General features: G+C 38.8%; 1 protein-coding gene across 2 annotated transcripts in view; it reads right to left on the bottom strand.

Moving 5' to 3' along the window:
• Positions 1-17090, bottom strand: part of PTPN21 (protein tyrosine phosphatase non-receptor type 21) — a 43857-nt gene extending 26767 nt beyond the window's left edge. For both annotated transcript variants that reach the window (XM_021540963.4, XM_021540962.4), the window contains exons 1-4: positions 16588-17090; positions 12457-12827; positions 3584-3753; positions 990-1087 (exon numbers count right to left, since the gene is read on the bottom strand). In XM_021540963.4, coding sequence (XP_021396638.3) covers positions 990-1087; positions 3584-3753; positions 12457-12636 — 448 coding nt within the window. In that variant the 5' untranslated portion in view covers positions 12637-12827; positions 16588-17090. The remainder of the gene's footprint in view (positions 1-989; positions 1088-3583; positions 3754-12456; positions 12828-16587) is intronic.
• Between the last annotated feature and the right edge of the window lie 600 nt (positions 17091-17690).

Genomic DNA, 17690 nt, shown 5'->3' on the forward strand with positions numbered 1-17690 from the left:
AAACAGATTCACTGTTATATAAACAAGGCATTAATACAATTTATCCTAGTCCAATGGTAACCACATTTTCAAGAAAACATGATCATCATCTTTACTGTGATACAACCAATGTATACAACAAAAAAAAAAAAAAAAAAACAAAAAAAAAAAAAAACAAAACAAAAAAAAAAAAAAAAAAAAAAAAAAAAAAAAACCAAAAAATCTTTGGTTGCATATACTGTCAGTGATTTTAAGTCCTGTTCAATTTTGGCAGTTTTACAATTGCTGTTAGATGTACTGAAGTGGCATTCACTGTGAATGATATACAAATAACAATATACAAACACAGTAAACACAGCTGTTGCCATTACAAACTTTTGAGAGATTAGTATCAGACAAGCACATTGCAAGGAACACTGAACACAATCAGTGCAGACAACCTCAGGAATGATGTATACTCCATCCCATCTGACCCTAGCTAAGAAAAATGAAGCTGTCTTTTTCATACAGTTATCCCAGAAATGTGTTTTCAGAAGTGATTTGAACACAAGAACTGCTTACAGTCTTGCACACTAACTTGAAATAACCATATATGATAGGAAATTTTGGATAAAAAATGGAAACACAAATATATTCAAAGTTGCTTATTTATGAAGATATGTCAGAATAAAGAGTCTTCATTAACAGAAACAGAGGAAGGATGTGTTGATGTAGGCAGACAACTGAAGCCTTTGCCCCCAAAGGAAATCCAATGTCTAATTAAAATCCAGCTCTTGAAACTACATGTTAGATGCCCAGGTACACCTCTGAGGACTGGAGAGAAGCAAGTTCAGGGCCACTGATCCAACTGTTGCTCTCCTCAGCCCATATGACAAAGTCCTAAGGAGCAAGCCCCTTTCATAACTTAATCAATTGGGTCTCTTGAGTGACATAAAGAAAACAGGCAATAGAAAATATATCACTAAAGTTTCTAATGCAACATTAGCTAGTTGGTACAATTTCTTACTTACCCTGAACTGCTAAACCAGCCAGATGTATTGCTTGCTCCAGTGTGCAAGGAATGTTGCCCTCCAAGATATCTTTCTTTAATTGCAAATAATACTGATACCTACAAGGGGGGGGAAAAAGAAAAAGCTAACATAGACTTCATAAATTTTAAGAGAGAGAAGACTACAGCTTCATTTCCTATTCCTCTCTGCATTACCCAGTTTGAGTAGAGGGTAGTCTTCCTCACGATTTCAAGGTCTTTTAAAACTCCTGTCTCCCTTAACTTTCACGTATCATTCTAGAATCAGTGATCTTAAAGAAACTACACAATTTCTATCTATTACCAAACCCTCTTTTCTCTTTTTTCCTCTTCAATCCTTAAATTTGTTGTTATTGTCTCTTTCAATGTTCAGTAAACTGCTGCTGAGTTGCTGCATTCTCTCCCAATAGATCTAACAATGTACATTCCCTCAATCCCAGTAGGGATTTTCATTTCTGCATTACAACTTCTGAGTTCATTTTGTTCTTACTTTCAAGGCATATTTTTTTTCTTTTAATCTATTCTTTTCTTGTATCATCTCTCGTACATGCAACCACTACTACCTGTGCTGTTTGTCCACAGTCTGAGCCACTATGTGCCTGAATTTTTCTACCCCATTCAGCCATCCATAGAACTTTCTATCTGGAGCCCAAAACACCTCAAAATTGCCATCACAGCTACACAGACTTGGCCAAGGAGGGGATTTGTCTTCTATAACTCTAGTTTTAAAAAGTTCTTCCTCATACTGTATGTTAACTCTAGGGGAGTAAGGTTATTTATACTGAGAACATGGAAGTATGTGCTGTAATTCGTTCAGTGATTACAAAGGTCAAGTAAACGCCACATAAATTTTATTCACGTTAATAGACAGCTGTCTTCCATCACTGCTACTGCCCTGTTAAATACACTGATAATTTATAAATATCGATTATACTCTTGGGGATCTACTACAAAAACCCAGTATATCATCTGACAGTACATAACATCCCTATACAGCACACACAAGAACAGCTGGGACTAAACCAAGACCTTCAAAAAATGGAAAAGAAAAAGCCCAAGGTATTTGGAGAATGAGTCTTCCTAGTCAAGAAACAGAAAGTAAGCTCTTTCCATTGAACTGCTATTAAAAGTAAACTTATAGATAAAGGCTCCTAACACTACCCACACAGAGCACATATTTTTTTATCTATAGCATTTCCACTTCCTGGTGTACATTAAACATACAATTTGCTTGAACATGTTCAATCTCATTTATATCAAACGGGCATGAAAAAACACAGATTTCTGAGACTAACCCAGACTCTTACTATCAAAGTAAGTACCATCCTCTAAGACACAAGCATAAGACTGGCACATAAATTCCTGCTTTCTACCAGGCAGCTCCAGAATAAATATCATATTATTTAAATAAATGCCAGAGAAGACTATTTAAGGTTTTTCAGGCAATTTATCTTCCCTATGCAATACCTCGATAATTATCTTACTCTAATGTATTCTAGTACACTAACACAGAAGAGGAACCAGAGATTTTTGAAGCCACTAAAGCTGCCAAGCACTGAGCAGTACACAACAGCACCAGTGTCTGCACCAAGAGGTCTGCACCTGATGACACTGAAAAGCATTCTTATCACAATTAGCAGGAAAGGTGTCTGGCAGGGTATTTCAGGAAGAGAGACAGGTTCATGTAACCACAAAATAAATAAAGATGAAAAGGACCTCTGAGTGATCATCTGCTTCAACTCCCCACTCAAAGCAGGGCCAACTTAAAGTTTTTAGCTTAAATGGGTTAGTTAATATAAACACATATTTTTGAAATAACAATACGTGTTTGTAATCCAGCTATGGGCTTTGTACTGAATTGCCAATTAAAAATAATCACGAAATCAGAACTATACACACTAAGCCATTAGAAGCCAATGTACAGGCCCATATGAATAACTGGCTAGTATATATGCTCAATTTTACCTCCCCCCTGCAGTCAGCAACAATTATGTGATGTTCCCCAGTTTCACAGTAGAAACAGACCCATAGTACCAGAACTAACATCCATATTTATGGCTCACTGATACAAAAAAAAAAAAAAAAAAATCACAAGCCAAAGTAGCCTGAAGCTTGCCAATGTACTGTACTAAAGAACAGGAAATACTGAAAGACAAATAAAGAAAGCATAGCTTAATAAAATCTGCAAGTGCTTTGTGCAGGATAGATGTCCATGAAAGCAAAATATGGATCTTCAATACAAAAAAAACCAAAACCAAACAAACAAGTTAAAAAGTCAAGGAAATTAAAAACAAATTCAAAAGTCAATGAAGGGACTAAAACAATTAAAAGTCTGACCACACAGGTATGCCTGTTACTTAGAACAGGTTTGAGCAGATTCCTAAAATCATAACATTTAGTTGCTTGCTTAGTTTATCACATATTTTATTTATTCCAAAGATAAATTAGCATACAGTTTGAACACACATTCTGCCTAAAATAGGAAAGGCAGTGGAAAGCAGACAACTTTCAAATAAACTATACATTTCAGAATGCTGAAATTTATAAACACATAGAAGTTTATACTAAGAGGTTTACCTGGTAATCTCCTGCTGAAGCTGAGAAACAGTAGGCACATAGAACACTACTCCAAAATACACAGTTGGCTCCGAGGCATATTTGTCCAGCTGCTTTTTCAGAGGCTTGTCCAAATCTACCCATCTGCGTTGATTCTGCTTATTGTAATACCAGAGACTGAAATATGTAATCTGAAAAAGGTATTTCAATGATAAAAAAAATTAATACTGTGATATTGGATAAAATATATTGTATTAAAGTCTTGCTACTTAGAAATAAATGTTTTAAAACACTGAGTCAGCCTATGGGCTATTGAAAACTTCAGGGAACTGCAGAGACATTTACCATAAAAAGCAGACATTACATCCAGGTAACCAGCTCAGGTACCTAAGGTCCCCCACCTAACACTGTACCAGAACTACTCTTTATTTGGAAACAGTTCATAATTCATAACTCTGCTGTGGCAATTTACAGATGCTAGCAGTAGGCATTCATGTGTGCCAGGAAATCTAAGGGAAGTGGGGAAGGTAAATGAAAAATGACATGGGCCAGCAGTAGAGCAAAGCATGGCTCCTCTGGGGACCTGGTAGGCAGGCTCACATGGGATGCTGAAGGACAAAAGAGCCCAGGACAGCTGTCCATCAAAGCTGAGCTCATTAAAGCATATACACAGCTCCCTGCACGAGCAGGAAAAGGACCAGATACAGCAGAGCAGGAAGATATCCTGCCTGAGTGGCCACTCCTGACCAAGCCAAAACACAACATACAGTGAGCACTGGAACAGACCACCGGGAGATGCTGAGGGATGGCACCCCTGGAAGGTCAAAATCCCACTGAACAGCATCTTGAGCAACACAATCTCATTTTTATTAGATCCTCTCCCAGAAGGAGTCTGGATCAGAGTATTTTTCCTGGATCAGAGTATTTTTCTCTTGTTCCACAGTATAGTTCTAAATCCAAACTACAGAGTCATCCACAAAAATTTACATTTCTCCACTGTGTTTAAACTGACTAAAATCTGCTCCCACAGTACTTACTTCCTTCAGTTCTGGACCAGAAAATAAATATGGACTGGGAAATATTAATGTCATTATCATAGCAAAACTAGATATCATAATTAGAAGTGTTTTAACCAAAGGAGAAAGATTAAATCCCCCACTCATTAGATGACGACCACCACCACCCCAGAAGGATATTGTGAAGACAGTATTTTAAATTCTATAAGATACTAGGGAAAAAACCCCAGCAGTAGAACCACAGAAAAACCATTACAAAAGAAATACCATGTTCACTACAATAGCACATGCTGAGAAGGATAAAATGTACTGAATGACTGACTACTCCCTAATCTCTCCTGCAGACTGAGTAAGGAGAGGAATGTATGTGAAAAGGTGTGTTTCTCTTTCATCACAAGACTGTTAACAGCATGCATGCAGCCACAGGAGCCAAAGTCAGACCATGATGCTGACATTCTGCTGTGACCCAGCCCACTTCTCTGACAGGACAACACATCAGCCTCGGGCTGAGCACTGCCTAAAATGTGGAACCACAACATTCTGGGCAAGGGTAATGGTAATGGCAGAGACTGAAAGCAAAGGTAAGAGCTACAGCTGAAAGACTTCTATAGATGATATCACACAAACACATTTGTAAACCAACTAAAAATACACCCCAAAATAAGTACAGCAATTGTTTAAATAAACTCACTTGCAGCCTTGGTGTACTTAAACCTCATAGAAGGTGAGGAGACAGTGAGGAGAAGAGACCACAAACATTGCCACTGTTTCAAACTGTCTGATGTAAAAATACTCCTGGTTCTACACCCTGAACTTAAACTGAATATATAGATTATTTTTAAGGCATGACGATCACTTGAGTAGATCTATTTCTTTCAAACATTGACCACTTTTTCTTGCCTACACACAGAACTGAGCAGTTACCGGCATAACAGACTAAGAAAAATGTTGCCACATTTTAAAATATCCTCTGGAATCCAGCATGTCTTTTAAAAAGCCATGCAAAATACTAGAGACCAAAGCTGGCCTTGTGACTTCTATGCAAACCTTTCACTTCACTTCAAGGGCAGAATTTGATCCTGTGAGTTTTCAGAGAAGCTTATGCACCCTGGAATATTCGCACTGATTAAAATAGAACCCACTTTTATTCATTGCTAAAACATTTTATTATTAGCAGCTCAGGACAACATCCAGTGCTAAAAAGAATGTCATGACATAATTCTTAAAATATGTTAAGCTGTTAAGATTAACACTACTTTGAGGTTCGTTTATTTTAGTTACTTATTCATGACCCAATCCCTCTGAAGAAAATCAAATAGAAATAAAAAGAACATATAATTTCTGCACATTTAATTTCTACCTACTTGTTTTCTGACAGCAGAGACAGTAAATATTTTTCCCTAAAATTTCAAAAGCTATCAAGAACACAAAAGTAGCAAAAGCCCCACAGTATTTACAGCTCACAAGCTGGTGGGAATGACTTCATCACTGAAGTCATTCAGACTTCCTAAGCTAAGCAGAGGAGTTTCACCAGGTATGAATGCTACAAAACTACATTACTGGAGGTGACTATATTAGATCTTCTGGCACGATGTATAGTGAAAATCAGAGAAGTGGGGCTGATCAGCCTCAGAAGAGACAAAGTAAAATATTACTGCGGACACAGACAGAGAAGATAGAGCCAGAGTCTTCTGGGAAGTAATCACAGCAAGTATGAGAAGCACTGGGGACAAACTGCAATGTGGGAAATTCCAATTAGATCAGGAAAAAAATTTCACAACAAGACTAGCCAAACACTGGAACAGATAGCCCAAAGAGGTGTCAAATCTCTATCCTTAGAGGCACCTGGGTGCCTGGTAAACTCACCCAAGCAACCCCTGAAGATCCTCCTGAGCAGAGGGCAGGACCATGCAACCCTTGGAGGTCCCCTGAGGCAGAGCAGTGTTCAAAATTTACTACAACCTTACATATTTCATAATATATTTTCCAGTTAATTTCCATATCCTGTACTATAAATATTACTAAATATGTCATAGATTACAAATAGGCTGAAAGGAGAATTGTTATGTATTAGTTAATACAGTGCCTTCTAATTAATACATTTAGCTACCTGCCTCAAGGGTACCTGTGGAATCCCCATCCTAAGATCTGAGGCAAAATATAAAACAATGGCAGGAGAATGCAGTCAAAATATATTTTCAGGCTTTTCCTCTTTTACATTGATACATACAAATAAAACAAACTGTAAGACTTTACTAATCAGAATGCTGAAAACACCTTCTCTTATTGAAGGATAAGCACTGCAATCAAACTCATAAAATCCCAGGTAGTCCAAGGGCTCCATCACATCTAGCTGTATTATATGCCTGGATACAGAACAGCTCCTGCTATCAGGACAGCACAGTTGAATATATCACATGCAGGAGAGCTGGGTAAGTAATCTTGTACTAAGCACAACTGGCAGATACCAAATGAAAGCTTTTCCCTATGCCTAGTGTTAAGAGCTACAGGAGGAGACAACAGGCCTTGAAAATTCTCCATTCTTATCACAACAGGCAACATCTTCATTCTTATCACAACAGGCAACTTCCTCCACAAAACCTCCCAATCTCTAGCTGAGAAATGGCTTGGAGCAGCCTGGATGGGCTAGTGTACAATATCCAAAACTTCTGGGAAGTGGTGGAGAAAAAAAACCTCTGGGACTTTCATCATGTACCAGCCACCAAGTAGGAAGTTGCACTTCTCTATTTAGTACCATGATCAATTCTTCTTGCAGAAATAGGAGGATCACTGACAAAAATTCTTCCCTTTTCCCCCATATTGAAGCTATTTACTGTAGGGTACTTTTGCCTATACTGTTTTTGTTACTCTAACACTGACAAGCTCTTCAACTGTAGCTGCAGAAGTGGCTATATGAACAGAGACAATTTATTCTTAAATCTTAGCTCTTTCATAACTGAAATGTTTTTTTCCAACACTCACACACATAATTATTTTATCCTAACAACTCTAATATGGATTTCACAAATGCTATTTAAGCAATTACCAAATAGCTTAAAGCAAAAGGGATAAGAAATAACCAAATCCATATGTTGCAAGGTAATCTGATGTATTCTAGTTTATTCAAATGAAACATTGTAAAAATCACAATACACTGTGTTTCAGACCCTTCATATATCTTGAATAAACAATCTTCTAACAGGCAAGGAAGATTCTACTCATCAAGACATTTGACAAATGTAAGCTAATTTACAAGCTAAAGAACCATACCTTCATACTGCACAGAAAACATTATGCTCAAGATATATTTTAACCTTTGGCAGAGGTAGGTCAGTTATCAAAATGGCCCAGAAATGCAGAAATGTACTTTTTTTGAAAAAAAGCATGCTAGTTTTTCCCACCACTGTTCAAGGCTCTGAGAAGGATGAACTCACATAACTGGTTTTGACTTAACCTTACACATCACGGACATTACAAGTATCATGTTCCCATTCATCAGAGGCTTAAGTTCTGATTACTTTACTAAAGGGAAAAGCCACATTTCAAAGAAGTCTAAAAATGCTAAACAATAAGATAATGTCTTTGCTTCAGAAGTAAAGAAAACCACTTCTGTCAAAACTGGTCTAAAACCATACAGCAATTCACTAACATGATGGTAAACAAAATGCAATTAAGTGGTATATTCAAATTCTGACTTAACTTTATAAAAATGCTAAAGAAATTGGGGAAGGGCTTCCTAATTGCCACTACTGTTTTCATGGAAAACCTTGATTTTGTGCTGCTCAGTATAAGACTGAGTGCAAACCTTTTACCAGAATGTATTTTTTTTCATCAGAGAAAGAATTTAACTGAAACAGTTACTGATTTTTGCCTAACTGCTCCATTCCTCAGTTTTCTTTGGTTCCTAAATTACAGTTATCACATTCTTATAAGTAATATTTATTTCAGATGGATTTAAATTTGCTTTTCAATAAAGCAACATCTGTTAAACTAATCAGATTACACATGGAAGACTGGCATTCTTATACACATTCCTCCATGTCAATTTCTTCTTTCCTAATTATAAGGAAAATTTGGTTCAGAGAGGTAACCACAGCAGTTCAACTACAAGGACTGCTTCTCTTATTTCTACAAACATCAGCTAAAATTCTGTCATATTTTGATACAAGACATAATCATAATTTACATGAATGATCCCTCTGTCATGACGTGGCCCAACTCTTATTTGTCAGTCAGTATGGTTACTGATACATACAGACGTAAAAATATTTATGGTTGCATTTGGTCTGATTTTAAAAACACTCTTTTCATATGCAAAACGCATTTAAGAAACCACCACAATGAATTAAAGGTATTTTTTTGTGTTTTCTCTGAAAGAGAAGTGAGGTTTTAAAGTTCAGAGCAAAGTTTTACAGCATAGTTCAAGCATTTCCGAAGCACTGTTTCAGAACTTTGAAGTTATTCAGGATCCAGATAACCTTGGTTCCTTTTCCTCTGCATGTCCAAAACAAACACAGGAACTTCCATATACTCAACACATACACTCCACAGAAGTTCCCTGCCATTGGTTCTTATACTCGTACTGTACCACATATCTGCAGTTAAGTCAGACTGCTTATACAGCAGAATTTGCCCCTTCTCTGTGGTTTAGAAGTGCTGTGTTTAGAAAACAACAACAGCAAAAAATCAACAATAGAAAGACAACAGCTATGTCTCCTGCCAAACCTAGCTAGCTAACATACCTAGCTATATTACAATGTTTGAAAAAATCTCTGTCTTTTCAAGGATTTCATTTGCATACTCAGGCCTTAGATGCAAGATTAGCACGGTTGTACGTCCTTTTTAAGGTAGTCCACCAGCAGAGCTCTCAGCAGTTTTTCTAAACTTGTGATTCCAGAATGGTTTTCTGTAATACCTTTTTGCATAAATCATGTTTGGTTATAGTTCTCTCATGGGATAAAAGATAGACTGTGCTACAAATGTAAGTAACTTATGTTCACTATTCCCTTTGACTTCTTTCCCCAGTTCCTCAGTTTAAGACAGCTGGATTACATACTCATTCCTGATGAGCCACACTCTGGGAGTACCAGAAGATACTCAGTTTAATGAATTCATATCACTTTTCTATAAAGTTTACCATTCCATAAAAAAATTAAATTGTCAACATATATAAAACTTCCTAAATGTGTCCGTACTAGTATACAATTCAGAATTTAAGAAGTACTAATTGGAAAATCAAAAGAAAAACTGTGTTTAGCCAGGCAATGCATAATTTGAAGATTACTCATTTACATAAAGATCTGTTAAAACAAATATCTTAAAAGATGGCACACCATTAAAAATAGTTCAGTTCAACTGTCCCCATTAAGTAATTCCAAACTACACCAGAGAGAAAGAGGTATTTACAAATGTTACCACTGAATGTGTAAAAAATGGTAGAGATTCCCCTAATGCCTCATGCAGTAAACTGTTTTGAAGATGCTTGGGAACTGCTTGTCCTAGCTGTGTAGGCCATATACAGTAATCTGAAACTGATACCTTGGATGTGAGAATGGTCCTCAGTCTCAGTATTTAAATAAACAGTCATACTTTCATGTTGAACACTTAGAATTCAACTTCATGCTTTAAGGCCGTTCAGTGAACTAAAAATAGGCAACTTTTTACAGAAATGCTTTGTATTTTACTGTATTTTACTGTATCAAAGACTAAAGTTGTTTTTGCAGATTTAATGAAAGTGCTGAACACATTTTTCTTTCTGAAAACTTTCTACTAAGCAAGCCGCCAGGAATGATCCAGTATCTGTTTGGCAAATCTGACTATTTAAAGGCAGAACAACTTTTTCTGAATGCAAGCTCTGGAAAGTAATTTATATCCCTATTTTCCATTCCCTTTTATTGCAACACATTTTCCTGCCAAAATAATCCATGCAAGAATGCATGACTGAAGGAATCTGCTCAGAGTTCAAGAGTGTACTGTCAACTCCCTTATTCTGATATATGACCCTTAATTGAGAGAATTGCATCTCTCTTTTTTTTTGTTTGTTTTTAAAAAGATATTTAGGAGTGGTTCCAAAGAACGAGATAATGAAGAATAGCTGACAAAACTGCATCTCCAGCACTCTGTGACTAGCTCAATAGAAGCTAGTAGTCATCATTCAGGAAGACAAAGCCTTTGCATTTTGCAAACAGTAAAAATTCTGTATTTCCTGTGACTTAGAACTTACATCTGAAAGTGGACAGAGAAAATGGACAAAATCCATTCACACAACAATAACTGAATTCTAAATATATGATATCTGATGTGTTCTAAGCAAACACTAAGGCTACAAGCATAGCCAGATTGTCCATTTGTTAGAAGGAGAAAGATTAAAAAAAGAAGGCATATCCTTGCAAAGAATTGCGTTTTCCAAAGTAATTGTATACTAAAAAATACTTGGGAGACTCTACAAGAATGCATATTGCAGTTGAAAACAGCCACAATAAACAAACCCTTGTAGATAATGGCTTCACATCTATTTCATTTTTTTATTATTCTTTAAACAGAAAAAATAAAAAGCATTTATGAAAAGAAATTACTAGATATAACATTTCTCACTAAGGGATCCTACGGTATTGCATGCTTTCTAATGTAATAAATGTTTTAAGGATTGAGTTCTAAATATATTTGTTCAATATTTGAGCAAAGTAATCAAAAATTGCAACTGCTTGACAATAAAAAGAAAATGTTTTAAAATATCATAGTTATAATTGCAAATATTTATTATTAATTATTTTCACAACTACTCATATTTTGGTTACCAAAGTCCAGGGTTTTTATCCTGCATTTGTATTCCATAATCAAAAGGTCATTCTATGGCAGACCACATAACAGAACAAAAGCATGTTTTTCAGAACCATGTTAGCAACCCTAAACTTGTATCACTAGTTTCCTCTCTCCTGCCCCCCAAAGTGCACACGTCACAATTCAATTACTCCAAAATCAACTAATCTAAACCTTTCAGACTCTAGGGGGGAATGTCAGTTCACCCAGGATGGAGAGCATTCAAATACTGCATTCAAACCACCTGTGCTTAACAATTTTATAAAATTATGACATTGGTTCATATGTTGATCATCTATGTAGATTTCTATTAACATTTCAAAGCTTAGCATTTCAGAAGGAATTCACTCAACACAGAAGATGTAGAAATAATCACTAAATGTGTGGTAGAGTAAATTTCAGTTCCAAAAGAATCCTTCAAAATACCAAGTAAGGAGATTCTGGGAGGAAAACAGATTGAACAGATATTTACAAATGCAACTAGCACAAACTAAGTCTCACCATAAGGCCAGCACTCGGTCTATATGACTGAGTTCCAAGACAGTGTCTGCAAATATATTTGTGGTATTTAAACAAGCAAGACAAACAGTTGGTAACTGGTACACTTATCACATTTTGTGCTTTAGATTCTTTTTACAGCACTAATCTATCAGAAAAAAAATACATGCACATAAATAAAGTGCTGCCTTATGACTCAAGTCTTGCTGTAGTTTTTAACCATATTGCTTAGGTAGAAATGATTTCCTTCCTTTGTGGGCTTTTTAAAGTAGAATTTTCAGCAATGTTATGTTTAAAAAACAGCTGCATTATTTTTGTTGCATTCTAAACTTTTATTCACTGATACTTCTCATATTTCCTCCCCTTGGACATTCCCTAAACTCTGTAACAACTTTAGCAACTGTTTAGGAGCAATCAAAGTCCCCATAAAGACCAGAAGGTGAAGAAATGATGGGAAGACAGGATAGCTGCTCCAGCAGCTGATCACCCTACATGGCGAGGACTTACCACATAGGTCATCCAGCACCAAAAACTAAAGTTATGCCTTCACTTACAACTCACCTCCCGCAATTCAAGCCTCTGAGCCACTGCTTCCAGACTTTCCTGGCCCGTGCTTTCCACTGATAGTGTGAACTCCACAAATTCATTGTTGAGCAGCTGGATACGAGCCACCAAGCAACTTTTGCTGGATACTGTGTAACGTCGAGTTCGTTTCAATTTTAACCCAAAAGGCAAAGGCATCTTCTTTTTCTCCCAGAGATGGTTAGTGATAAAGAGCTACTACCACTGAGACCCTAAGAGGTGACAAGAAGTCACCTCCTCTCAAAAGGTATAGAGCTGTAAAGTCTCCAGAGATCAACCAGCAGCAGCAGTATCCATTAAAGCCAAGCAAGTTTTCCACCAGGAGGCAAGAAGATACATCCACTGGAGTCCTAGTAAGGAACAAAAGAGAAAGAGAAGAAATATAAGAATCAGAAATACTTTGACTGAAAGGGGAATGGTAACATGGGAAAAATTACATGTATATTTTTTTCTAAATCTAAATAATCAGTCTACTTTTCCAAAATGCAGGGCTATTATGCATTCAAATAATGAAATAAGTACCAGAGTTTCTGGTTTTGCCACAAATGACATTGGGTTTTGTCAAGTTGATCTCTTTTTTTTTAAACTCACAAGTGAATAATGAGTCTTAATCATGTGTGACTGCAGTGTCTTAAAATAAGCATTTATAAACTGAATCGGTATTTAAATAAAATATGTTTATGAAATCTGAGTTGCCTAAGGTATTTGTAATACTGAACAAAGACGTTTTCTTTAAGAGCAAATCCAGCAGCCTGGCTTGTTTTTCACAGCCCCATGCAGCCTCAGCCACTATCTGCTGTTGGATTAAACACAAAACCAAGCCCCATGAATGATAAAGGGGAAAAAAAGAAAGTCAAGGGAGGCCTTAAAACTCACACCTTAGCCATTTCCTACCAGACAATTAAAGTGCAATTCCTTTAATCTTCCGTGGATTACAGCAAATTGTACCATTATTCCTCATGCTAAACTGCTGTATGATGCTTCAGGTTATGCTTTGCCTTACCAAGAGAGTATCTGAATTCTGAGAACCATTCATTTTCTAATTTTTGCTTGAAAAACATACTCTTACCAGCTTACAGGCAGCCACCCATCTCCCTCCCCACTTTTTGCAAACAGCTTCACGCCTCCTTTCCTGTCAACTCTATTCCATGCTTTGCCTCTCTCCTTTTCCAAGTGTCTTCTCAGCGCACGCAGCCAGCCTGTGAAATCTGTCACAGCGTCACGGAAAGGTCTGGGCTGGGAGGCCCTCAGAGATGCCCCCGCTGCACGCCGCTGCCCGGGGCCGGGGATGCCGTTCCCTTGGTGAGGCTGCCCTGGGCCGGGGATGCCGTTCCCCTGGTGAGGCTGCCCTGCCCTGCCCTGGGCCGGGGATGCCGTTCCCTCGGTGAGGCTGCCCTGGGCCGGGGATGCCGTTCCCTCGGTGAGGCTGCCCTGCCCTGCCCTGGGCCGGGGATGCCGTTCCCCTGGTGAGGCTGCCCTGGGCTGGGGATGCCGTTCCCTCGGTGAGGCTGCCCTGGGCCGGGGATGCCGTCCCCCTGGTGAGGCTGCCCTGGGCTGGGGATGCCGTCCCCCTGGTGAGGCTGCCCTGGGCCGGGGATGCCGTTCCCCTGGTGAGGCTGCCCTGGGCCGGGGATGCCGTTCCCCTGGTGAGGCTGCCCTGCCCTGCCCTGGGCTGGGATGCCGTTCCCTCGTTGAGGCTGCCCTGCCCTGCCCTGGGCCGGGCTGTGCGCAGCGACCCCGCAGCCGCGCCCGGCCGGGCAGCGCCGCCCGGCCCCAACGCGCTGCCGCGGGCTGGAGCTCTGCCCCTGCACCTCTAGCGGCAGGGCCGCCCACTGAAGGGGAGAGAAAACAAACGCCTACTTTCCGTTTTAAATTCTTTTCCATAGTATTAGTAGCATATATTAAATGGCACAATTTGACTTGTGAGGTCTCTTAGGAGGAACATGAGGATATGCATTTCTTTGGATTGGAGGAACCGGAAGAAGTCGTCTTCCTAGCACACCTGCTTTTAAACTCAAAGGTATAGCTGTAAACAAACAGATACCACATTCTCCTTGGACATTGATATGCCCACCTAGAAACTTATCCAACATAACTGCAAACTCTTTAGGCTAAAAACCTCGTATCAGACTCCCTACTCCCCAGCCAGCAGCACCACAAAGAAGAAAGGAAGGTGGAAAGACATTAAAGGCCTACAATGGGGAGAAAGAGGACAGCATTTTTTCTCAATTACATCCTTGCAACCCTACTCCAAAGAATTACCAGAAGCATATTTCATGACCTCGTTTGTGATAATCTCAAAGCGGCTGTACCCTTCTACACAATCACCATCTCCAACAGATGCCACCTAAAATCTTAGCTGAATGAGAAAACAATCCTCACCCAAACACCAACTAATTTGGTTTTGGGTGTAGCTGTAGAGTAAGTAACAGACAGCAACAGGTTTCCCTGAAAAATTTAGGGATACAGAGGGAATCCTCATTTTATTACTCCCTCTGCACTTTGATCCTCCAAATCCAGCCCTGCTTGAACAGCATGCAGGGAATGCTCTACAGATAGAAGCTTTTAGTCCCCTGTCCACTGCCAGCAGAATCTTGCACTGGGTTTATTCCTGACAGAGGAACTTTTAGCTGGCTGACCTTAGCTCCTGTCCCTGAGGCCCATCTTCCAATGCATTCTTTGCACAGTTAGGTGTCTTCTTTGGTGCTACAGCAATGAGAGAAATCAATTTACTTATCTTGAAAGTTACAGTCAGAAATGGAGAAGTGTTTTAATCTCTGGTTTTATGGAGCACCACTGAGTGTGAAAGACTTTCAATCTTTTATGTCCATATCAAGGGTTAGAAAAGTGCTCCAAGAGCATGGGGGGAAAAAAAAAAAACTAAACAAAACCAAAAATCACTAGAGGCTAACCTGACAAGTGAAAATTCCAAACCGTCTAGTACTGACATGAGGCAGCCTCAGACTTTCAGTTATTTCACTATGAAAACAGGTAGCAACGCAAACATAGGAAGTTTAGAGCAGAAGTTTCAGAATGTGCCAGTGAGGAACATTCTCCAGGTTATGATCTGTTGTTTACATTGAATGCTCCACTGAGCATTTACCCTAAATTATTTCATTTTTGTACACCTGACATAATCCTCGTGACTTCTGAAACCCATTTAGAAGAAGAAAAACTCAAGTAATTAACTTCCAAACCACATCACAAAAGACCAACTAAAAAAAGATTCCTAATATATAATAAATATGGTAAAATTAAGACAAGTTTGCTGAATAATGCCAGGGCATCATTCAGTATCTTCTATTGCTAGCCATGTGTAGTTCTTGCAAACATAGCTGTGCTGGTTTTATTCAGCAGCTGTGCATTCTGCAGTCCTAGGTACTCTCAAATTTGCCTGCTGCATTACTTTAAATTCAGACCTACCTGCATTGTTTTAAGCTACTTTAGCAAAAACTCATGGCTACATACTGCCTGGAGTTACAAATCCAACTGATGACCTTTATAGTAACAAGCATTTATTTATCAATCCTGGAATTTTCATGCAACAGCTAACAATGTCTTTTGTGGCCAAACTTTGTACCTTTATACTTCAACAGAAAGCTGTAGTTTCAAAAATGCTATATTAGGATTTCAGCAACATGGCCATGACTAATGTGTGATTACTGAGAACTGTGGTATCTTTCTCCTTTACCTTCACCTCCTGTACCCCCCTCAATTATTAGCATTTTACTTTACATTTTTTTAATAGCTTGCATAAATGACAATAATCAAAATAAAACTGCAATATATCACAGTGAAAAAGGGGTCCTATTACTTCCCATTTTGAAATACATATATTTTTATTTCAGAGATTTTTGGGCAGCCAAAAAAGTAATCAAAGTACTCCACCCTCTCCTTGTTTTACTAGCTAATCTTTGACATGACTCTCGGGCTGAGAGAAGAGCAGTAAGTACATATCTCAAACTTCGCCCACCTCCAGAAGCACAGTCCCACAACCATTTCAACCATTTAGTTTTCAAAAAGTAAGTGGTTGAAACTCTTCAGCCTTACAGCACCCGGCAGAGAAGATCAGCCGCTATGTTTTTACCGTGCCCGCTGTTTTCCCCTTACCTTGCACAGCGATCCAAGGGTCTCCTTTCACATACGTGTAGCCGAAAAAAACCCCCAGCGCTCCAAGGCTTCTTCTCCCGGAGCCATCTCATCTGTATTCCTCGGGAACGGACTTACTGTGCTCCTCTTGTCCGAAGCAGCTGCTATCTCGGCTAACCCACCTTCTTCTCAGATCGCTCATAGTGAAAACATTCCTCACTTCCTGTCTCAAAAAACTTGCTCTGGATATCATTCCACTGGGTAAAGAGCTGGGGGGTGGAAGGAAATACTACAACAAAATAAACCTGTGCCAGCCAGCTCTTCAGGCGGCCTCTTTCATGTGACGCTGTGCCGCATGAGCGCAAATTGCCTTCTCAGAAATATTTTCAGATCGGCCGTCCCTGTGTGCCTCTGTGTGTGTGCATTTAATTTCTTTTCCTGGAGGCGTTCCCCTCGCTCTATCCATGCGGAAGGATACGCTGAAAGAATTAAAGCGAAGGCCCGTATGCTTGTAGCCCATTACCTCAGAGAGTTGGAATGCCTGGCAGGGAGAATGTCAGCAATGAACAGCTGCTTCTCTGGCTACAGGGGCACTACAGAAATAGGGGTTACAACAAATAGCAGGCAATCCTTGCTTTTTTTAATCATATGATCATTTATTTTAAGGCTTTCCAGTTAAGGCAAATGTCTTACCAAAATTCTGTTGGTCTTGTTTTCATGCAGCTAGGAAATATTTTCAAGGTTTAATCCCTGTGTGCTTTACCAAATGACCTATGCACATACATTTATGTCCTTGCAAATTTTCAGCTGTTAGTGAGATACACAGCAAAAAAATGCAGACTAAAGGCTGATCTTTCGGCCTGTCTGGACTTAAAAACTCTCAAAGGTGTCAGTAGAAATTATACCCTTAATAACAATTGTCTTAGCAAGCTTTAACTGCATATAAATTCAGGAATATTTATACTGTTTAACTAATGCAAACACCATAAGAGGGGCTGTGCTCCAGTCTCACAAGTATATGAAGACCTCAGTGTGTTTGTGTGCACTTGAAATTAACAATTGTTGGCTGCAATTTGGAATATTTGCTCTCCACATTGAGTAAACCAGGCAAAAATTGATACAAA

Source organism: Lonchura striata, chromosome 5, assembly GCF_050655825.1.
Source record: "Lonchura striata isolate lonStrDom1 chromosome 5, ASM5065582v1, whole genome shotgun sequence".
Classification (NCBI taxonomy): Eukaryota; Metazoa; Chordata; class Aves; order Passeriformes; family Estrildidae; genus Lonchura; species Lonchura striata.